The 25,988-nt window shown below is 34.8% G+C and overlaps 1 protein-coding gene across 2 annotated transcripts; it reads right to left on the reverse strand.

The window, feature by feature from the left end:
- Positions 1 to 2,476: 2,476 nt before the first annotated feature.
- On the reverse strand, positions 2,477 to 23,587 carry LOC138709430 (uncharacterized). Of its 2 annotated transcripts, none has more exons than XM_069840189.1 (6): positions 22,345 to 23,587; positions 15,963 to 16,075; positions 12,069 to 12,126; positions 10,011 to 10,129; positions 5,563 to 5,713; positions 2,477 to 3,171 (listed from the first exon to the last, which is right to left on the reverse strand). In XM_069840189.1, the coding sequence occupies exons 2-6, from the start codon at positions 16,059 to 16,061 to the stop codon at positions 3,047 to 3,049; spliced, it is 552 nt and encodes a 183-aa protein (XP_069696290.1). In that variant the 5' UTR covers positions 16,062 to 16,075; positions 22,345 to 23,587; the 3' UTR covers positions 2,477 to 3,046. The 2 variants fall into 2 exon arrangements, with proteins under 2 accessions (XP_069696290.1, XP_069696289.1); XM_069840188.1 differs by having other exon boundaries at positions 22,218 to 22,349.
- Between the last annotated feature and the right edge of the window lie 2,401 nt (positions 23,588 to 25,988).

Here is a 25,988-nt window from a genome sequence, read left to right on the forward strand (position 1 = left end):
GGTATACCTGGAAACGAGAAAGTCCATAATATTGCAAAACAGGCAACATATTTGCAACCGAGACCTCTTCAAGTGATATCTCTATCCAACGCTTTTGTTTCAGTAAAGTCTCATTTTACAAACCTATGGATCAACAATTGGCTCTCTTTTGACAAAGGAAACATTTTACAGTCTGTACAAAAGAAACCAAATGACCTGGAAATGTACAAAAACTTACCCAGACATGTTCAAACATTTTTAACAAGAGCCAGAACAGATCACATTGTCACACAATTGTACCTACACCGATTTCACATTTCTGATAATCCTACTTGTCTGTGGTGTAATAATCATGATGAAGATCTGGAACACATTCTTCTATACTGTCCATCCACAAACCACAAAAGAAGTAAATTAAAATCATCAGTACCAGTTGCAGAAGACACAGCCCTGCAGTATATATTGACTACACCCCCCCCCCCCCAAAAAAAAAAAAAAACCTATCACATAACAAGAAAATGGGCATCACTGCCTCTTCTATAAATCAGCTGCATCTGAGCATTAAAAAGTTATCGGGGCGGCTAGAAGGAAATTGCAAAGGGTTAGGGCCAAGGAGAAAGGAACTGGGAGCACTACGCAACCGGGTCCCTCTTCTCAACCTAGCGGTAGTGGAAGCTAAGCTGGGCCAGGGACTTCTAAAAGAACTAGGACTAATATAGACACATCACCTTTGACTAAGGCTAAACCTGTTAAGAGACACAGGGGCACTGAACCTGAAGTCTCCTATAGGGAAGCCTTGGCTTCATACAAGATGGCCATCATTGGAGTATCCCATCCTGATGACAAGCTTGTAGTCGATGACATTAAGCATCTTGCTGTTGATTGAAATATTCCAGAACAACTACATGTTGCATTTAATGCCTATGCACCAGCTCCAGAACACATATTGCCTCAATATGATGATCTATAAGACTGTCAAAAAAATATGATTAACAAAGAATTAGGGCGTAAGCCATCAAACACAACAAAAAAAACTGATGTGCACGTTATATAATAAAACTGAATACATTGTATACTCTTATTGCAGATTGCTTAAAGAAAATATTAAGCTAGTGTGAAATTTACAAGAATACACAGAGATGTAAATTACATTCAGAATGATTGACCTAACCTGCATATTGAAAAGAATATCAAACTTAAAAAGGAAGCAAAATCTGACACTGAAAAAGAATTTTTCATATTGATGTATAATAGTGTGTATGGAAACCGTACAAATGTTGAAGTAACAAATGCTTAAAGCTTATTAATTCTAATCTCCATCAGCACAGGACCATTATCAATGAAAACGTTCTTATTCATAGCAAAAACAAAGACATTTATCTAAACAAACAAATATTTGAAGGATTTTGTATACTGGAAATATCAAAATTACTAATGTACAGATTTTACTATGATGATCTAAAAAATAAATATGGTGACAAAGTTAACTTCTAAAAACAGATATAGATTCATTCATTATATATGTAGAAACTGAGGACTTTTACGAGGATATGATGCAAGATATAAAACACTTTGACACATGTGACCTTTCAGATAATTTTCCAATAGAGGTAGGCCTACCTAAAGTTAATAACAAAAAATCAAATGTTGACTGTTATTGATTGTTGGCGGTGACAAGCCGAATGTTAACCTAATGAATGGGATGAAAAATATTGGGTAAATTACGAAATGATGACAATTAGCAGTGTTGCCAATACAAGTTCAGGGAAGACTGCCAGGGAATAATTAAATTTCCCTGAATTCTTATGCTATTAATGTAACAAAATGTTTCATTCCATTTTAAGAAGTTAAATAATCGCTAAATTCTGCATGTCAACTATTTTTCTCCGTTAAATAATATGTATCTAAAATCCATGTGCAGCTTTAACGGTGTATTCTACGTTGAAAATTCAAGCACATTAGATCGAAAATCACCTATTTCCAATAACTTTCCCCTTTTTTTCATTTTTCGCTATCTGCACTAATAACGGAATTTGTCTATGTCGCCGGACTTTTAAAACACCCTGTGTGGAATTTGAAATCAATTTTGACTCCCCAAAAGTTGTTGCAAAGCAAAATTCATTCTCCACTGCTGTATAGTGAATGAACAGACCCGGATCCTAAATAAACAGTCAGGGTGGGATTAGTGTAATAAATTGGGAGAGTATTTCATATTTCTTGGAAAGAGCTACTCGTATGTTAAGCAATGTCTCCGACTATATTCGCAGTGAATAAAGCAAAGCTTTGATGTTTTCTGGAAACCATTCACTTTGTTACCAATCTGTGAAGCGCAAAAGGAATTTTCTTTTTGTCGTATACATCCTTAACGTACTGACCATAGATCTTTGTATCCTGCAGCATGCGTGTCCAACTTCAGGCTGTAAAAAAAAACTGCAGAAGAAATCTCGACAGATTTAGGAAAGCAAATCTTGACATACAAATAAATTAAACTTGTAAGCAGATTTTGTATATTATTTTATTTATACATATAGTCCTAGTTTATCACAGTAAATAGATATGATCTAAAATTGGTACAAAATTTCGCTAAAATTTCCTTACATCACAAAATAAATCAGATGGTTTGTAAGTAGATTTTACACACAGTATATCTGACTACGAACGTCACTTTTAAATACACGTTACACTTATCACATACCGGTACTGACATAACTAAGTTATAACTTCATGAGCTTGTAGTCAGTACTTTCCACCTAAACCCTTTTCAAGCAACTTAGTTCATGAAGTGCATGTAGCCACTCAGAACAACACGAGCCATTCACGCTTAAGCAATGTTGCCTAGTTGCGTTGTTTAGACTCAGTCGCTGTTAGTGTTGGTAATTCAAATATTACATGAGCCCAGACAAAATATCGTAGCCAAGCAGAAGATGAGACGTAAGTCGCGTGTAAATCCTTGTAGTGACAAACTGTCTTTCACTTTGTAACGTAATTATAGGTCCGTGGATGGCTCAATCACAGATTGCCACTGTCATATTTGGCGCGTATTTATGATGCCCTCCATGTCACCAATTCACGCCTGTGCGTAATAATGCTGTGGTTGGTTCACATGTTTATGGTACTTTATGTCTTTACTTTGAACTTCTTCCAGCTTGCGGTAAAAACTGTACAGCACATTCCAAAAGTAGCCTTGGCTCACTGAAAAATAACACAATAAAACTGTTCATTATTCACTTTTATAACAGAAGTAGGGCATATTTAGAAATAACGCAAGGCCCATTGTATACAAACTATTGTATTTCCTTTTTGACGACCATCAAGTACCCGCCATATAGGTCTAAACGAGTATACAGGGTGATTCAAGAGTTACTGCAACTCACGGAGCTTAGTTCGAAGGCATTATGAGCAAAAAATGTCATATAAACATGGGTCCTATTCTCAATATTTTAGAGTTACACTAATTTGAAGTTGTTTGTAAAATACCTCCTTTTTTTCAGTTTTAAGGCTAAAGGATATTACAAATAGAGAATGAACTACAGTAGAGCATCAATTATCCGAATATCGATCAACCGAAACATTGGTTAACCAAAAGTGTTCCAGTCGAAAAATTCAAATTTGCGCGTGCGCGCCATGTAGAAGTTTCGCTAGTGCTGGTTGCGAGATTTAACGGCAAAAAAAAAAAAAAAAAAAAAGAGTCTCAACTCTGAAGCAAAAAAAAAAAAAAAAAAAAAAAAAAAAAGGACGTCTTTTTCTAAACTGTAGACCTACTTAAATGACCATTTTAACTTGTCACACTAGGCTAGTCAGTTCTCTGTGTTATTTGTAAGACGTGTAATACAAAATATATACAGTACTGTATGTACAGTCTTGTATGTTAATATCAGTATTTCTTTGTTTCATACTGCTCCTATGACACCAGTATAATTTGTTTCTGTAAATGATCTGTTATCCAAAAAATCAGTTATCCGAACACCTCCCATCCCCAATTGTTTCGGATAATCGATGCTCTACTATATTCAGAAGTATCATTTATTTAATTAGTTGGTGTTATGTATCAGTATTTCTTTGTTTCATACTGCTCCTATGACACCGGTATAATTTGTTTTCGTAAATGATCGGTTATCCGAAAAATCAGTTATCCGAACACCCCCAATCCCAATTGTTTTGGATAATTGATGCTCTACTGTATTCAGAACTATCATTTATTTAATTAGTTGGTGTTCTGTATCAGTATTTCTTTGTTTCATACTGCGCCTATGACACCGGTATAATTTGTTTTCGTAAATGATCGGTTATCCGAAAAATCAGTTATCCGAACACCTCCCATCCCCAATTGTTTCGGATAATCGATGCTCTACTGTATTCAGAGGTATCATTTATTTAATTAGTTGGTGTTCTGAAGATGTTGAATGTTCCTTAATTGCTTCGTATAGATTTTTTTTTAACTATAAAATTACATAAAGGTCAAAATGAAATCTAAGCTTTGCTGGAACAATAGAAATTTGAACTGCTTTGGGTGTGTGTAGTCTCGGCCATTCTGAAAATTAGCACCCATCAAAATGACAGGCAATGGTGTCTCTAGTAGTAACTGCTTGTATTATTCTTCAGGAAGCAGGGACGTCGCTAGAGGGGGTGCGAAAGGGTGCGCAAGCACCCCATAAAAATCTGAGCATCCCTTTCCGCACCCCAAAGGGCAATTTATTAACAAAATACTAGGCATAAATTATTTTGAAGAACAAAAACAAACAAACAATTTCTTGGATGTGGAAAAACAACTACGTCCCATAGTATATCGTAATGAATGTGATGAGCAATAATAATAATAATAATAATAATAATAATAATAATAATAATAATAATAATAATAATATTAATAAACAGATGTATAGTATGTGCGCAAGTGCTTGAAAGCACATTTTGGATTTTTTATGTACCACATTTTTACAGCTCGCACCCCATTTTTAAATCTCGCACCCCATCCGCACCCCCCTTGCTCTGATCCTGGCGACGTCACTGTCAGGAAGATCGTAAAAGTCCAATATTTTCAGGAATCATACATTACAAAGATAAAATAAAAGTCGTAAATCGTGGGAATCATAGCATGAAAAGCTTTCGACTAATAATTATTTAAACCCGTGGTACCCAGCAGAATAATGGGTCCGGTTCTCTTAGTGTTACTTACTTACTGGCTTTTAAGGAACTCGGAGGTTCATTGCCGCCCTCACATAAGCCCGGCATCAGTCCCTATCCTGAGCAAGATTAATCCAGTCTTTATCATCATACCCACCTCCCTCAAATCCATTTTTATATTATCCTCCCATCTACGTCTCGGCCTCCCGAAAGGTCTTTTTACCTCCGGTCTCCCAACTAACACTCTATATGCATTTCTGGATTCGCCCATACGTGCTACATGCCCCTGGATTTAATGTTCCTAATTATATCAGGTGAAGAATACAATGTGTGCAGTTCTGTGTTGTGCTGTCTTTGCACATAATATGTGCTTTAGATGTCAAAACACCGACAATCTTCAGCAAGTCTTTTATTAGCATACGACCGGCATCGGTTTGACTGTTTTCTGTCTCCACTCACCAAAAATCAGCAGGCCAACAAGAATGAAGAGAGCTCCTGAGCCGATGTCCTGGGTCATCAACCACACACCATTATTCACAGAGTTGAAAAGTGTAAACACAATGAAGAAAAGGCTAGCTATCAAGTAAGGCAGCATAAGTTTGGCCCTTTCCTGTAACATATCATAATCAGGAAAACTGTACTTAATTTAACTGTAAAGAAGAAAGAGTATATTCCAAAATGTCTGTGTTATAGTGATACACTATCACCTATTTGCCCAAAAATTAGTTGTTATAATGATCATTTAAATGTAACTTATTTGTGAATTTCAGTTTAAGTGACTTATCTTCTGTTAATTAAAGACAAATTTCACAACATAACAGTAATTTAGGAATGCAATAATGATTACTTTCTCGTGTTAACAGAACTAAGTTTAAGAATCATAAGAAGAGAAAGTAATCATTATTGTATTCCTAAGTGATATAGTTCTAAAACTTGTGTAATCAAGATGTACAATAATTTGTTTTTAATATTAAATTAAGTTACAAATGTTTTCAACGAGTAGGCATCTTCAGGCAATGTGTACAATAATATCTAAAAACATCTATACATATCAAATAATATTCTCAAATTGGTACAGTTGGGATTAGAATATGACATGTCGCAAAACTGCTCCGTTGATTAATATATGTAAATTAAATTTCCTATTAATGAAATTAAGCTTCCTGGAAAATGAGTTGAAATACATAGTCCAGGTTATATTTTGTCACGACTTTCTGAAATTCATTTTTTACCAACGATTTCTAGAATATCTATCAAGAAGTAACGAAAGCGTCAAATTCATTTTAATATTCCCTATCCCTGTTTAGAGAAAATCAAGACTTGAGTGAGATTTAATTAACTATTACACAATTTAAAAAAGTATATGAAGATAGAAGAAATGAAGAACTCTAATACAATAAAATATTAATTGACTTAGTAAAATACTCAACTGTCTTGAAAATGTATTATTGTACTATTTCATCATTACAAGTATTCTGCTAGATGGCAGCAGTGTGTTGTGATCAGCTGTTCTCTTGTTACCAGCTGTGTCAACTATACAATCTTCATTGAACTATGGATGATTACTAGTCAAGAAGACTTTGTTAATTCAGTTTCATTTTTATTAAAACAGTTGCATTCCACTTCATTTATCAATACATACTAAACAATCTCTGATACGTGACTATAATCTCATATAGCAGAAGCTATACCATAACCTAAATAATATAAAGAAGAGAAATGGAAAAGTTTTAATTAATGATGATGAAATAAACATGAATCATTTTAAAAGGTACAATTATTGAAAGTACAATGTTGGGAAACAAAGAAACAAATGCTAGGGAGGTGATAAAAAACAAATGCTAGGGAGGTGATCAAAATTGTAGTATAAGCACAATGATGAGTTGAAACATGTCGTTCTATATCGTTTTATTGGTTAAAAGTAGTATGACGTAGTAAAAGTGCAGTAGCCTTTGCAATTCAATGACAAACGAAAAATTTAGTTCTCTCAGTATAATGATCATGGAAATATTAAATAACTTTTGAATGATTAGAACTTCAAACAAAAAGTTAGTGACAATTTCGCAACCATTCCATTCGCATGAAATTACTGTAAAAAAAACCGTGGTAAGAAGACACTTTTCAGCTCATTCAAACTCATTAGCTATATAACTGCTCGATTCAACTGAATGATACCACAGTCTAGTATATACAGTCACGAAGCTCAATACGTAGTAAATATGCATCCATTGATAGTTGCTGGCCACTAGGATCGCTAATATCGCCTCATTACAGACAATGCGAAATAGTACCGGCACAGTCTATTGTTCCTAGCACCCTCACAACTCAAGCTTCGTGACTGTATATACTAGATTGTGACGATACGGTGAACTAACATTTCGAACAAAGCAATCCTGGTTTAAACCAGAGTCAATGTATATTGGAGAGTACCGCATTCTTTTGATCTGACAAATGCCGACGTGGTGGCCATATTTACTCCAGAGGAGACTCAGTATAATGCAAGACTTGAACAGAAACACAGGTTTCTAGTGTGATATTCCATTGTTATCTTGAAGAATGCTGCGTTATTGGGCAGTTAACTGCTCTCGAAGGTCAGGGAGACAGAAATAAACAAAGACGAAAGAAATGAATAAACAACATCAAAAGAAAACATACCTCAATGATTAATTTTCTCAATGACATAATATTTATAATGAAAAATATCAAAGTGGGCAAAAGCGGACATTGGAAACCATTCCAAACTGGTTTATAATACTGGCAATAAAAACAGTTCTTGATATTCAAGAAAGTTGACTAAGTAATAAAGCGCACTTCAGGTATCTTATGCTGGGTAAATACATACAGGATGCGTTAGAAAATTTATTTTCTACTTCTGTTCCAGAAATCCGATCCCTGATGCAAAAGAATTCAAAACTGCATTACCGGTACGATTAATATCAATTTCTCAATTCTTCTCACAAACAAACGTGGAATCCATTTTGAATCTTGCGTACACTACATTTAACACTTGAATATAATTAATTAATTAACTAGTTGTCTTGATAATCCATTTTGAATCTTGCGTACACTATGTAATTTTACACTTGAATATAATTAATTAATTAACTAGATTAACTAATTAATTAACTAACTAATACATAGTGTGTGAAGCACTGAAACAGCTGTAAGCAGCACAAACTTACATAATTAACACGAGTAAGTCCACTAGTTAATTAATGAATTAATTACAAACTTGGAAGTTACGCAGTTTGCGATTCTGAGCAATTAGTTGAGTTTCTAGGTACAGATGTAAATAAAACCCAAACAGAAAGGCCTAGTGAAGATGAATGTGAGCTAAAGGAACTTGATATAAATTGTAATTTAACTGAAAATAGAAATACAGTAGAACCCCTATTATCCGTGGTAATGAGGGGGATAGACTGAGCGGTTAATCGAAAAAATCGGAGAATCCATACCATAAAAGATTTTCGTAAATTTAGTGAATAATGCTTACACTTCCGAGTTTCCTCTTTGGTCTTGTATTGAACACGCTATCTGTGGAAAGATAGGAATAGTGAAGGTCTCATATTGTAGATTTAGATGCTTTATATACGCCATCCTTGATTTTTATTAAATTGCACAAGGTTGTGACTCCAATCTCGTATCCTGAGATGAGCCACAGTTTCTCGTTTCCCGAAACCACTCAGTTATTTGCGCTTTTTATAGCCTACTTTGCACAACACGATTTCTTTTGATACTCGAAGACAATTTATGTAAAAGTTACTACAGTACGACAACTTGAACAGTAGACCATACTGTGTAAGGGTAGTCTCGTAATAGCCCTCTCAAGATAAATAAGTTGCTAATATAATGAACAGTAGCATACTCCATATACTGTATGTCTCTAGGGGAAAAAAAGCTAGAGAAAGACAGTCGGATAATCCACCAATCGGTTAATAGGGTGACGGATAATTGGGATTCTACTGTAATGACTTGAGTGAACAACAAGCTCTTTACTAATTTGTTGAGATCCATTTGTTTTTTTTTTTTTTTTTCAAAATAAAACAAAATAAGTCACATAATATTTGCGAAAACTGTCTTTCATCTCTAATATTTGATAACAGGGATGCATCTATAAATTTTTATTAGCATATTAGTGACTCTCAAGTCGTACAAGGAAATGTCACTTACATACCTTTGTAAATCTGTGTTTGATATAATCCTAACGCAGAAAAATTTTTCAGAAACAAAAGTGAAACATTGGTAGAAAATGAGTTGACACTAATATTAATATAAATTGTAATTGTAACTGTATTCTTAATATTGTAGTTGTAATCCCCTGGTAGACTGGAAGAGAAGGCCTGATGGCCTTATCTCTACCAGATTAAATAAGTATATACCTTATACTACTGCAGACTTTGACATCTTTATTCGTTAACACTTCAACTCATACACTCCCAACTTGTCATAATGTATTTTTGAAAAAGTCTTATCACTGTATTTTAGGACTAGAATGTATTTATTGTTAAGAAAATTCTCTGTTACAGCAAATGCACTACAACAATCTGCTAAATGTGGCAGTCAAAGTGTTGGTATGAGAACTGCAGTAGAAATTGATTTTATTCCTATTGAAATGGACATAACACAAATAATAAAGTGTTATCTCTAATAAGTCATTTCACTATGACAATACTATTTATTAATCCATGTCTTCTGTATTCAATAAACCACAACAACAAGTATGATATCACCTTTAATGACCTTCGTTCTACTTGTAGCATTACTGCATATGCTTCTGTGCTGAGCAAGGAATAAATATGGCCACCGCTGCCGAGAATGCGGTACTCTCCAATATACACTTACTCTGGTTTAAACTACCTATTGACAGAAGGTTTACAATGTAGTTTCGTCCACTCCAGTGCACTTACCCCGTGGATTCCGCACAATAGCGTCACATTCAACACAATCCACAAAATGCTCAAGACAAGTAGTGTCCAGTAGTGTCGTTCATGAAAATTCTCCATCCATTCCGAATCTGGTATCTGTCCTGTAACAAATATACACTAATGAGCAGCATGTTTGTGTGCCTCTGAACTACAAAAGCAAATTTAATTTTACTACTAGGCCTGTAGCAGTGGCGTCACGGTCTAAGACCTAGAACTCGCGTTACGGAATGCGTGCTGGTTCGAGTCCTAATGGGGGAAGAAATTTTCTCATGAAATTTCGGCCAGTGTATGGGGCCAGTGCCCACCCAGCATCATGATCCACTTGGGGAGCTACGATAGGTAGCGAAATCCGGTTCCGAATACCAGCTATAATGGCTGGGGCGATCATCGTGCCAACCACATGATACCTCCATTCTGGTTGGATGATCGTCCACCTCTGCTTCGGCATGTGGGCGTGAGGCCAGCAGCTGCCTGGTCGGTCTAGGCCCTTCAAGGGATGTAGCGCCATGGATTATTATTATTATTATTATTATTATTATTATTATTATTATTATTATTATTATTATTATTATTTTTATTACTAAGCCTGTATCTTCACCAAAGATTAAGTTATATCCTAGATCATATATGTAACAGATAGGTCATCACTATGTTAAAATCGTTTGCACTTTGAAGAGAACAACCGCCAGGATCGCCACCCGTCTGCCGTAAACAAACACGAGATGGCAGTACAGTCGTTAATGCAATTCAAATGGGAATTATGACGTGACTCCTTATGTAACAACTTGATGGCAGCATAGTAAACCTGACTAAAGTTGTTAACGTCAAAGCCAATAAGGCCGATCTATCTGGGGTATATATGATCTAGGGTTATATCAGGTCACGATACTGTATATTAGCCTATATTGTATTGTATTGTATTGTATTATTCGTAAAGTCATCTTTTTGACCCTCGTACCAAAAAAATAACCTTTGCAAACTTCTCATAAATAACTATTATGTTTTTACAAGAAAGAATTATTTATTTATTGAAAGTTTTAACACAACTCTATATAAAAACAGTTTCATTCATGCTGGTCTTCTTATGTATAATAGCCTACCAGATTATCTTAAAGAAATATCTCCACATCAAAAATTTAAGAAAGCTCTTTACAAAATTTTAATCAAAAACTGCTTTTACAGTATGAACGAATTTATTGAAAATTGTCACAACTGAATAGAAAAAGAATGCCTTACTTAAAAAAATATTACTTCCTCTTTTCCAGATCCTGACCTCGAGAAGGATGTTTTCTCATGAAGGACACGTTGGTTGAAATTGACTCCATGCTACTAAATGAAATTTCCTGACTTCAAGACATACTTCAAACAGAACTTATAGCTGAAATTGACCAACCTGTAGTTTTCTTCAATCACGTCCCAAGTTTTGTATATTTGTATTTGTGCTGATTTTTAATTATAGTTATTACTTTTATGTATATTATGTAATTAATTATTAGTTTGTAAATATGACATTTCCCATATCATGTATATGATCAGTGGATGCAATAAATGATTATGATTATGATTATGATTAGTTATGAGAAAGGTGGAAGTGAAGTTGAATGAGAAAATTAGTACCATGAATAGTAAACTGACTGTAACTGAGAATAAGAGACCTGGAGTAGGACAATAAGGGTGATAAATTAAGAGAGATAAGTAAAATTAAAGGGACATACAAGACATAGTTAAGAGCAGGTATTAAGATCACGATAGTCCGTGTTTTAAGCTGTAAATAGTGTAGGTCTATGTAAGAGACTGCTGGCCCGAATACAGAAATGTGAAAGGTCAGCAAACGTTGAAAAATATAATATCATAATTATAATCTTGAAACACTCTGTATAGGTACATACAAAGGGAAAAAAGTTCGGATTGTATTTGACTGACCTAGATACAAATGTACCAGTACATGTAATATACCAGTAATAATAAATATTAACCTAACCTTAAACTAAGTGTACATTATATAACTTAAGGTGACCTCCTTATTCAATTTCATATTACCTGTGTATAAGGCGTAGAGCAAGAATGCGATGCACGAGCAGGCGAATGTGGATGCTATCTGTGGAGTAAAAGACCAACCATATTACAACAAATGAATAATGTTCAATAATATAATACTATTTTATTTCTCATCATACAAAAAGCGTCAGGATATAATTAAGTCCATATCTGGACTACTTCCTCGGTAGAGCAAAAAATGGGAGGGACTGGACAGTTTTATTTAATGGCGAATTTAAGAACTGTTATTCCTGATTTACTTCAGTTATATTTATCAGAAAGTTCCACCTGTTATTTTGATGTGCTTAGGCTATATTTCAAATTGGTTTAGATTAACTGTTTAAAGGCGCAAAATAAATAAAATTATGTTTGTTTATATGATAGATTCCTCTTCATATTTTCATTTTTCATTTCATTTATTATATTCCATAGATCTTACATTAGCAATGCAGCTTTAAGATGTGGAACAAGTCAATATTACAATTACAATTTTTACAAATGTTTATAATTTTTACAATATTTTACAATTTTTACAGTTTTACAATTTTGTAATTTTCTACAATTTTTTACAATATTTTGGCGAGATGTAGTGAGATGTGGTGAGGCCCGAGGATTCGCCAAAAGATTACCCGGCATTTGCCTTATGGTTGGGGAAACCCCGGAAAAAACCCACCCAGGTAATCAGGCCAAAGGGGGTGAAATGAAGTGAGGCCGAGGACTCGCCATAGACCATCAAATTAAACTTTACATCCACTTAACATAGTGTCAATTAACAATAAATTTAAATTTTTAATTTCCCAATTAAAAATAAAATAAAAGATAGTAAATATCACAAAAAATGTTTCAGTTCTCACGTTATACAGAATGAGGCAAACAAGAATTGACCCTGGTAATGTGCTTGCTCGCCACTCGCTGCCAGTCACTCTGTTCTCTGACAAATGACATACTGACACTTCATACCGGTATGAATAAAATTGAATCATTCCGAGTCCTCATAATATAGATTGTTGCGACATAATTCCTGGCCTGTCTTGAAGATCTGACTTCACACTTCTCATCTATCTTGTTTGCGTATCGTCAATATTTTCTGTCAGGGATCTCTTTGAATATTGTCTTTTTTTTACTGTTCAAAACGGAACCGGTTTCACGCCACTCCTTAACAAGTTACGGACGTATTGCTTAGACTTACATAGTCGAGGAGCCTGGGAAAAATTTTCCATCTGCTCAAAAAAATACTTATCCCCCTTTACCAGAACACCATAGATTTATGGATTAAACTTTATAATGACATGATTTCGAAGCATCTATATTAAAAAAAAACTGTTACATTTAAGTTCAAATTAAAAAGAAAATAATTATGTATAATACGCTATTTAAATTACTATCATATTTTTGACTGACATATTTTAATTATCGTATGATTTAATTATATTTGATTTTGATTAATTCTATTCTCAGTTTACTCTTTTATTATCAAGTTAACCTACAAAACTTTCATTCTGACTTCTTACTAATATTAAATGCTTACTAAATATAATACTGGAGTTATTTTCATTTCAAGTAGGCTATAATATTACCTTCCTTTCTTGGAAATAATGTATTAAGCAACTCTATGCTCAATTTTCACCCCGAACACGAGTTCTACTCATACGGGAGTTAGAACATATTGTTATCTAAAAGTTGTTTCTTTAATATTAATCTTATTAAGATAAGTCTTCCCCTCAACCCATTAAGAGCAAATGCTGAATAAATTTGGTACTGTACTCTGGGCTCATTTCGCTGGCATTATCACCTTCATATCATTCAAACGCTAGATAACCATTACAGTTGATAAAACATCGTAAAATAACTCAATTAAAAAAGGACAAGTTTATTTTCGTGACATATATTTCATAATATTTCGCTTCTTTTCTTATACTGGGATTCAGATACATTTACAAATGCTTGTCCTGATATAATAAATTATTATTATTATTATTATTATTATTATTATTATTATTATTATTATTAAGTAGGTTTGTAAATATATTGCTGTAAATAACTGTACATAGACCTAAGAAAAATGTTGTTTTTTATACACTCGAGAAACTATGACACATTATATTCTATCCAACTAATATTTACGTTTGCCCTTAATGCGGAGGTTTATTTTTTTTTCCCTTGCTGGGTCTGTATTCCGTATTACAACAGCTCCATTCGACTGACATACTGTAGTACGGTATGTGCATGAAAGCAGAGGACTACCTTCCCAGTTGCTTTGTAAACATTGTTCTATCCTTGTGCACATAACTTAGGAGATAATGTGCCTCAACTTCGAAGTCTAGTCATTACATCGGATAGACACGACAATGGATACAGGAATTTCGCACTAACGTACATAAAGAGCGCCCGGGCCCACATGCACGCACATACACACTCACGCACATTAGATTACATTCAGACACACAAACATACATACATGCATGCTAAGACTATCATGCCCAGAAATCACTTTTCTGCGGTGAGGGAAGCGAGACGGTATGTGACGGTATGGAATACCGTCACTGGTTTCTATGGTCAGAAAACATACCGTTAGTGAAAAATGACATACAGTCACTGAAAAAATGTGATCGTAAAAATTTGTTTATACATTTCTTCACAACAAAGAATACTATCTGTTTGCTTCGTAAATCTATACCACAGCCTTCTGGAACTGTATTCAGCGTGTATTTAGACATGCTTATTTGATAAGCTCAACCCCTGGAATGCTTACAACGGTAGTATTTCAAGTATAGAAGGCTGTGGTCTGTAGCTTATGGTGGCCATTGTTGCCAATTTAGTGACTGCCATTTTTTGTTACACTTTTTATTAATAATTAAGTAAGGCACTTTGAAGCTTTAACATTATTTTAAATTATAAGTCTCAATGGACATTGTAAAAATATGATCCATTAAATAACCGAAGTAACTTGAAATTATTTTATTAAGAAATGTAATGTGTTGCGTAAGCTTCAAAGATTCGCGTTACTGACGGCAAGAACAATTTATTGTATACATAATATTTTATGTCTATGTTGTAAGGGAGGAGGTATGCCTTTTTTAAATCGAGGTATGCCAGAGGAAAATCTTGGGATAGCATACCGCCTCTGGTTTTTTCCCACTTCCCTCAATGCTTTTCTGTGTGAAGAATGATGGAAGTCGTACAATCACCAGGAACATTACTACGACTACTTATTACTAACATCAAAATAAGCCATTTTTTATCTCATGAAACGTACCTGCGCATCAGGAGAAGAAGAAAGTGAACTGAGATGATTCCCTCCCGCGCTACCTTCTACTCATAGCTAGCGAGCTCACTTACCCCCACCATAAGGTTCTTACTATGTGCTACGGCGCATGCAAGTATTTGGTTTCACGAGATAACGAATGACCTACACAACAATTTTATTATGATCATTAGCACCTATGGTGCAACTACAGTATACAAACACCACCATCAACACTATAGCTATAATCACCATCACCATCACTACAGCTACAACTACAATCATCACCAACAACTCTTTATGCTACTTAGTCCGTTATAATTGTTATAAATCATGATTTAATAGGGATTGTTGAGGGGTTCGAAGTTTAATTATTATCTTAAGCAGCTGACGTGCACAATAATGACCACATTAGTAGTCAAGATGCTTCTGAAAGTCTAACGTTGCTGCGTTGATTCATAGTCTTCACAAGATTGGGCATAGAACGGGCCAAATGGTGAAGATTTTAGTGGAGTTAAGTTGAGAACGTTAAAACTAAACGTGAAGGCGAATATGGGGAGAAGGTGAAGGCATTATAAAGTAATTTCCCTGTATCAAACTGTGTCAGTGTTCAGAGAAGAATTGCGGTTATCATTTCGGAGTGTTACACTTACCATTCCTAGCCATCCTAAGACAATGGATCCCCTCTTCAGAGAGCAGCAGCAACCGCAGGCTCGATCCAGCACTGGGACGCCGGGTATTTGCAGCGGCATTATTCTTGTCTTGTCTGTAACAGCCGATGTAACTCTCACCTCATCTGACAAGGAATGGTCGCTATATGGAACCACAGTCTACTATATACAGTCACGAAGCTAAATATGTAATAAATATGCATCCATAGATAGTTGTTAACCACTAGGATCGCTATCGCCTCATTACACATAATACGAAATAGTACCTGCACAGTCTATTGTTCCTAGCAACCTCAACAACTCAAGCTTCGTGACTGTGATGGAACCTCGTTTCAATTATATCTATGATAAAGACCTAATTTACATGGCCCACTTGATTTACACTTAGATGTTGCAAAAATTAAAACATTGTTGATAATAAGTTTGTATGATTTTATAATAACAGAACACTGTGTTGATATAATTATTATATCCTACTATATTATCATCTTTTTATTTTTTATTTCGTATAAATAATTAAATTCTTTAGTGATTTTTTCCACTGTATATTTTTGAAAGAATGAAATAAAATATTTCATTATTTATTTATGTATTTATGTGCCTACTTAAGGTACGATCACACGTCGCTACTTTTGCAGCGCTGCAGTACAACTCTTGTACTGCGACGTGTGAACAACGGTGCAACCCGAAAAGTAGCGACTGCAGAACTTGCTGCCCACTACTTTTCCATGCTGCGCGCAACTTAAAAGTAGCGACGTGTGAACAGGGTTCTCAGGGTTGCAGCCGCAGCATTTTTGATATCGGTTTTGTTGAAACTTTTGCTGCGGTTGTAACCAGTGTTACCACCCAAATGTGCCAATGATACTTTTATCGTTTGGATATATTTTAATGTTAAATGTGATAAAAATAAATTATTTGTAACAGTTATTAAATACACAACACAGTCTGAGCATAATTCATTTTTTAAATTTTCCGTAGCGTAGTTCCAAATAGGAGGGTTGCCAACATTGATTACGTGAATATACTGCTGATTATCATTTAAGTATATAGGCGTTTTTAAAAGCTTTATAGTAAAAATAATGTCAATTTCTGAATACTAGATACGACAGAAAAGCAAATAATAAATAAGGAAGCTTTCGCATGAGTTTCTTAATAATGCGAACATAACCACAAAATGTATATTGAGAAGTCAACACTGAGATGGGAATCTGCAGCATGACTGCGGCTGCAAAAGTAGCGCCTTGTGTGTGAACAGACTCGCAACCTCCAGTTGCAACTTTTGCAGCACTCGGGTTGCGCAGCACGAAAAGTAGCGTGCAGCGCACTACTTTTGGCTTACGTGTGAACACGACACGCAACTTTTGCAGCTGCAGTATAAAAGTAGCGCTGCAAAAGTAGCGTCGTGTGACCGTACCATTACTTCCCTACTTATTTACGCATTTTCTTATTTATTTATTTCCTTACCTATTTATTTATTTATTCATTTATTTATTTAATACGTATGTAATCTCACGTGCCTTCCTTCGTCAGAGCTGCATTCACAAAAGGATCTTAATAGGTTCATTTTCAAGACTTCAGGCTATTGCTTGAAATGCCAACTAAGTATGTCGTAAGAGATTATGACGTCACTCGGAAGTTGTAAACGTTGGTCAGTGCTAGCCCAGCCCATAAGTCCTATCATTCATAATTATAAGCATTTTCCTTGACGTTCTCTATCAAGGCGGATCTACACGATTCAGCTTTTCTTTCAACTTTACACATTCAAGCAATGCATGCAAGATTGATATATATATATATATATATATATATATATATATATATATATATATATATATATATAGGGGAGATTGTTGTACCTTTAAACACTTTTCACATTTTATTTTTTTTTTTAATTTTGGGAAATGATATTTTTTTAATTAAAAATACTTTAAATAATTATTGAAGATTCCTTTACAACTTCGTGTATATATTTTACTGTTCTACACATCTATTAAGGATGGAAAAAATAAAATGTAATATGTTCAAAGATACAACAGGTTCATGTACCTTAGAACATACCCTCTTGTAAGTTGGAGCACATGTAATATAGGTGGGAATATAGTTCTAAGAACTGACAATCATATTTAAAATGTATTTGCAATCATAAACCAGAGAAGGCTTCTCTGATTGAGATTTTATTTTCTGGAAAAGCAATAACTGCTTCAACAGCTTTCTTCAAGGCATCCGGATCAATTGGAGACCTCCTAATTCCAGATTTAGTTCGTGGCATGATCTTAAAATAAAATAAAAACAAAAACCAATAGTATTATGTACCTTGGAACATGTTCCGTGGTACAAGATGTTCTGTGTTCAAAGGTACAAGAGGGTGCACGTTTAAACAAATGTGGCTACCAAAACTATAGATTCGAATAAATCATGGAATGTAAAATATGTTATTATTCACCAGATAAAACAGAACACGTTGTACTTAATGGATGGTAACAAATGAAATCTGGTTTTATGTTAGATAACATATACCAATGAACGAAATATTTACTTTTGGTACTAAAAATATTCTTTCGTTCACAGAACTCACACTTTGCAATAAATCAAACTGAAACTACGACCAGAGCTACTTAGGGGCTTTCTCTACAATCTACTTCAGTTTGAGTCCTCTAGGTAGCAGCAAAAATTAAAAAAACAAAAAATGTTCAAAGGTACACTATGCTAAAGGTACAACAGTCTCCCCTATATATTATATTATATATATATATATATATATATATACACACACACACACGTAATGAAGATGATGTTCAAAACAGCGCACCATGTAGACACAAAATATTCATGCATCTTAATTGAACGCGCATTTTAAACTTCATTCTTCCAATAGTTTTTCCAGATTGCACGCGTACGTGCGTGGAAAATTGAACCGCGCAGATGTAGCTTTACGTCTGCACATCCGTACTAAATAAGCGCCGGGCATGACAGCGGCTCCGTGCAAACGGCCAGAGCTTCTCTCGCTCTGCAAGGCACTTCAATTCCAAGCCAGAGCAGAACGCTCACGCAGTGGCGAATTCACATTACAGCTACTTTCCCTGCATTAATATAACAAGAGCCACGGTTGTTCTATTCATTCAGTCTGTCAGTGCATATTAGTTTATAAAGGATATTATATCAATCCATTGTACAGTGCAGACTTTTTAACACTCTTATTAATTTAATGAAATAAACTTCGCTCTACACACATATACACACAAATCATTAGGCTATATGCACAATGCTTTAACAATTACATAATAGTATTAATAATATATACATAATATGTTTATATGGCTCTTACGGTAGTGGCTAGAAACACTTTTGTTTTATAAATTTAATTTGTACTCTCTAGCTAGTTAGCTAGTTAAATAAATAAAATAAACATAATAACAAAATTAATAATAAACATTCTCTTACAACTTTTTTTGTATTAAAAAACTATTGTAACAAAATCGTATTTCTATCAATCTGAAATCAATAAATATTTGCTATTGAAACAAAACTTTTTCAAACTCAATAACCAAAATAACTATATGGTTGTTTTCCGAGATTTATGAGATCGTTTCATTTGCAGAAGTCGTTTAATGTTTGGAACAAATGAATTAGCCATGTTCAAAATATAATTTAGGTTTTCGTTTGACATACAGCTTCTCAGGAGGGTGCATCTTCAAAGTTCGCCATCCTACTGCAGAGTGAACCACTGCAATGACAGCGAGTGACGTACAGTATGCAAACGTCACACCGCTCGGGAGAAATACTCTTTAAAGTAAACAGCGCTCATTTCTCAGAATCACGTAATGTGCCCAACCCTGTCCTAAATGAAGAAACCGTTACATAGGTGGAATGTTTTTTTTTTTTAGTTATTTAACGACGCTGTATCAACTACTAGGTTATTTAGAGTCGATGAGATTGGTGATAGCGAGATGAGGCTGAGGATTCGCCATAGATTACCTGGCATTCACCTTACGGTTGGTAAAAACCTCGGGAAAAACCCAACCAGGGCCCCGAAGCGTGGATCGAACACGCGCCCGAACGCAACTTCAGACCGGCAGGCAAGCGCCTTAACCGACTGAGCCACGCCGGTGGCTCGGAATGTTTTAGAAAGTTGAATATTTAGCTGTATTTATATAACCAAAATCAAATGGGTAAGTACATTGAAAGTTGATACAGAATGTGAAGTTGTACATGGTATGCATCATTCAACCATATACATATGCTATGAATCATTATCTGCTACACGAATTTCGAAATAGCGAATTGAACATTTTGGAAATGGATGTCATATAAATACTGTCAATGTCGAATTATGACAGTTTGCATGTCAATACGGTAACGAAATAATAACTTTTGAGAATTGTTTGAGAACATAAAAATGGTAAAATAACGTATTTCCGAGCTTTTATTTTAAAAGTAATGTATCTAAGTACTACTTATACAGAGACATCACTTTATTTTTACCAACATTTTTAACATTAACCTGGCTATACTCGGAAACACTGTTGCCCCCTTCCATTACAGGAGTTTGATGTTACTAGTGCAATATGTAAACAAATCATTTTACAAGGTATAGGAGGAGAGAAAAGTAGTGTATCCATTTATGTTGTAGGGAAATACGATATTACGATTTTCAGTTTGATCATCACTTTTACGGAATTTATCAAAATACAGTAGAGTAGTAACATTTTTTTTCAAAAACTCAACTTTTCAGGCGGCTATGTTCGTTATGTAATGTCTACTTTATCAAGCATATCAATTATTGATGCCAACATACAATATAGAGAGTATATTTAAATTGAGGGGCTCATAAGTAAAGGGCTGTAAGTGCACTTAAGTTACTTTTGAGGAAATGGGGTTTAAATATTTAAGCTTTCGTAAAATCGGTGAAATTTTTATTTAAATTTTAATGTGTGATGCGATTAAAATATCCCTTTGCCACTAAAATTTTAGATACTTTTGCTTACACTGGATGCACTTAACTCATGTTATTACAAATGTCACTAGCATTCCTTTTCTTCTAGCACCTCAATTCAAAAAAAGCTAATCTGAATTTTTAAATAAGTTGCTGAAAATGGTTGCCGTTCATTACAATGCAGGTTTAATTCAGTACGCATATTATTAAAAACATTTTGAAGGATATTCTCTGAAGTTGAATTTATCGTTTCTTGAATATAATTTTTAGTACGATATTATTAATATAGGTTCTTTCTTCTATAGAAAACGCAATCATATTTATGAAACACACTATACACTGCAGTGTTTACTTCACTGCTTGAAGACTTCGAATGCAACAGCGGCCATAAGTTTGTGTGTCTGACGGGAGCAAGGACATTAGTGAAGGGGTAAGAGTGAAGTACATTCAGAAATGCAGGTACAATAAAAATGCAAGTAAAAATAAAATGATGTCCCTGTACTTATATACTTACTGGCTTTTAAGGAACCCGCAGGTTCATTGCCGCCCTCACATAAGCCCGCCATTGGTCCCTATCCTGAGCAAGATTAATCCACTCTCTACCATCATATCCCACCTCCCTCGAATCCATTTTAATATTATCTTCCCACCTACGTCTCGGCCTCCCCAAAGGTCTTTTTCCCTCCGGCCTCCCAACTAACACTCTATATGCATTTCTGGAATCGCCCATACGTGGTACATGCACTGCCCATCTCAAACGTCTGCATTTTATGTTCCTAATTATGTCAGGTGAAGGATACAATGCGTGCAGTTCTGTGTTGTGTAACTTTCTCCATTCTCCTGTAACTTCATCCTTCTTAGCCCCAAATATTCTCCTAAGAACTCTTTGTTTTAGATACCGGTACTTAAAGTATCTAAGTATCTAAAAAAAATTGTGTAACTAAATCTACGACTTTTCAATCTGAAAAGGAATTTTACAATTGTTACATTTGTTCGGATCAAATTTCTGTACATTTAACGGTCAAAAACTAATAAATTGAAGATTTTTTCTACATATGGAATGTAAATGGATGGCATCACATCGGATAGTAATCCAAATACAATACATATGGTAGGTAATTTACACAAGAAGTTCATTAACTTTGTCATTGCCAGATTTTTATTTACAAATTAAAGTTCGCATATTCAAAGTTCTGTATCTTTCCCTCTTCATGCAGTTCTGGCAATATTTAAATCAGTGATATACTGTATTTTCCAATTTCTGTATGAATTCGAAACTACAAACATTGTGTAAGACGATTTACCTCTCTAGACGAGTAGCAACAGCTTCCTAAACGCACACACTACACTGACAATCCTTAGTTACTTAGTAAGTAAGTAGGAAGATAAACTCTTTTTGTACAAACTTGTGACGTCAGAGGACACACTCACCTTCACAGAAGGAAATACAGCGCTATTGCGTTGGAGAAAGACGTTCCTGGAAATGCCCAGCAGCTGGTGGTTCTGCGAACGATTGCGTCACTCCTGTCGTGCATGGTGCTGCCTTCCGGCGGCCCCGCTTCAACTTGATACAGTGAATCCCAGACTGTAACTGCAGGAAGAATGTGCCCTGACCGCCCGTGGATTGCGAAGGCTTGCAGGCGTGCAGCGCTTCAGACTTGAAACTCAAGGACTGAGCTATGAATTAAATGCAGCTATTTGCAAAGGCGGTTTTCCACCAAATGGACAAAACAGAAACTCATGTCGATCGCAATACAACTGCGACTATTTACAAGACAAATTGGAAACTCGAAACTTTTGTGTTTGTTTTCAGAGTCCCGATCGAAGGCGGTAAATGTCGAAGGGTTTTGCATTTGTTTAAAAACTGTCTGTGTAGTGGAAATAGACTGCTGTGAAGAGAGAACGTAGCCTAACCGAAATAACAGAAAAAAGAAAATGTTGAACAACAATTTAATTGAAATATGCTAATTTATGGAATGCAAAATATATCAACTGAGGACCTAACATTCTAAATGTGCTAAGTGCCGAAACAATTTTCTAAGATATTGATGAAAAACACATTGCGAAGTATATGTTGAGATACCTACAACACCATCTTTTGGCGCACGAATGATGTTCATATTTTCGGTGTTGTTAAATATGGTTTTAATTTATTTTAAAATAAAAGGAATAGCTTCATTATAACGTGACTATGTAAGTATTCGAATATGACGCAAGAGGTCACTTTCAAACTTCAACTAGACTTACGTAGACCTACTGTAGGTGTATGTAGTACTGTAAATGTTTCTAATACAAAAATTTCCACAAGTAAAACATTTGCTATGCGTTCCCAGTTTAGGAAATGGCACTGGGTATGGTATATAGGCGTCTTCTTAGCGGATATCATCCTCCTTTGTAATATAATTAAAATAAGTTACGTATTTATGTATTTTCTGGTATAAAATAACAAGTAAATCTAAATACTGTAACTAAGCATTGAATTACATAAAAACGTTTTATATTGTTTATACAAGAATGCCCTTTATCACTTATCCTGTTCAACATCTACATAGAGGATTTTGTGAAGAACTATTTTCAGAACATGGGAGGAATGATAGGAAGAAGAATAAAGTGTATAAGATTTGCTGATGATATGGCGTTGTTAGCAGTAGAGCAGTGGCGACTCGTGATATTTTTTGTTTGTAGGACGTGAGATTGACGACTGATGACCAAGACAGAAACTAATATTAATAATAATATAATATTAGTAATAATAATAATAATAATAATAATAATAATAATAATAAAAGAGCATGCAAAATCAATACAAGTAGGCCTATGTTAGTCTTTGACTCACCATTCTGGAACTGACAATTTATTAGTAGTAAAGTTCGATTCTCCTTCCCTTTTTAGTTGCGAAGATGGCTACTAAGCCATTGTACTGCCCGATATTTACCGATGCTCCGTCGTACGTTTGCGCAATTAAATTCTTGCTACAGTTAAATTCTTCTAAATGATCGAATACAACTTCAGATATTCTTTCGGCTGTCCTGTCATCTGAAAGTCCTGTTAATTCTTGTATTTATTACAGCTTCTTTTATTTATTTTTATGCTATTTTGTTTTTATTCATTTTATTTTGTATATTATATCATTTTAAATTATTTATTATTTCGTTTATTCTGTTCTTTTATGATGACCAGTGAACTGCATTTAAGGAGGCTGCAAGGGTACTTGAAAATTCTTATTGTAGTCTCTGACAGGGTCTCCATCACCAAGAAAGAAGGGTCGTAGTATTAGGATACGCGGTCATATCCTCAAACGCGGCTAAACTCAAGCAATACCCTACCCTCTGCACCCTCTCCTGTCCACTAACTTCACTGCTAGAAATACCGTTTGCTGTAAGATATTTGGATGGTTCCTCGGAAATTATTTCTGAGCTGTGCAGTGGCGACAACTCACGACAGAAAGTGGAAGCTTAAAGGAAATTAATACGTCGGGACGCATTGAAAATCAAAAGTTGTAATTAAAATGTTTTCTATCCTCAGAGGCACGAAATTAAACTGTAGGATCATCCTCATATCTTTCATGGAGGAATCGCCACTGTAGAAGAGGAGACAATGCTAAGGGATATGCTACTGGAGCTAAATGACAGCTTCGAGCAGTATGAGATTAAAATAAATACAAACAAGACGAACACCATGGTTATCGGAAGAAAAGTAAAGAAGGTAAACGTGCGAATTTTAAATGAGGCATTAAAGCAAGTGAACAGTTTTAAACACTTGAGTTGTACTATAAACAGTAACATGACTTGCTGCTAGGAAGTCAAAAGGAGGATAGCAATGGCAAAGGAAGCGCTTAATAAAAAAGAACATATTCTGCGGACCTCTGGAAAAAAAAACTAAGGAAGAGACTAGTACAGTGCTTTGTGTGGAGTATAGCATTATATGGCGCAGAAACATGGACATTATGACAAAGAGAAATGATGAAAGGATTTGAAATGTGGATCTGGAGAAGAATGAAGCGTGTGAAGTGGACAGACAGAATAAGAAATGGAGCTGTGCTAGATAGAGTGGAGGAAGAAAAATGCTCAAACTAATCAGGAATAGAAAAAGGAAATGGCTGGGTCAGAAACTACCTATTGAAGAGTGCACTAGAAGGAATGGTGAACAAGAGAAGTTCGTGGCAGAAGAAGATATCAGATGACAGACAACATTAAGATACATGGATCGTATGCGGAGACTAAGTGGAAGGAGGAAAATAGGAAAGATTTGAGAATGCTGGATTTGATGTGAAAGACCTGCCTTTGAGCAGAAAACTATGAATAAATGAGTGAATATTGCTTATAAATAGAGTTATATATTAGTTTATTATAGCTATAATAACCGAATAAATGAAATGGAATTATTTGTGTTATTTTATATATTAGAAAATACAAAAATGACTTATTTTAGTTACAATACAATCAGGGAGGTTGTCCGCTAAGGCACTTACATACCCAACGCTATAGGACGCGATCAGAATGCACAAGTTAAACTAGGAAGTATATACACGATAATACAGGGACATCATTTTATTTTTACTAACATTTTAAATATTAACTTGCCTATACCTCTGGATCAACGCCGTTTGCTATCCCCTTCCACGACTGGAGTTCTATTATACTGGCATAATATACAAACAAATCACTTTACTACGTATAGGAGGGAAGAAAAGTAGTTCATCCATTTACGTAAACTAGGAAATATTGCGCTTTTGAGTTTGATCATGTTCATTAGGTTTTTGTTTAATCAAAATATAGTACAGTATTAACAATCAGTGTTTTTACTCACGAACTGAGCTGTCCATGTGGACATATTCATTATGCAGTGTATATTATACTGTCTACAGCACATTAGCGTGCAATATAGAGAATGAAGTTAAATTGAAAAAAATAGTCATAATATGGATATTTAAACACATTTTTGAAAATGGTGGCCGTTCATTTCGATACAGGCTTCAGTTCTAATGTGCATATTATCACACTATAGATTATTGTATCTAATCCCAATTACCAGTTTCGTTCTTCGTACTAGTAACTCATGTTGAAATAATTCTG

Source organism: Periplaneta americana, chromosome 11, assembly GCF_040183065.1.
Source record: "Periplaneta americana isolate PAMFEO1 chromosome 11, P.americana_PAMFEO1_priV1, whole genome shotgun sequence".
NCBI lineage: Eukaryota > Metazoa > Arthropoda > Insecta > Blattodea > Blattidae > Periplaneta > Periplaneta americana.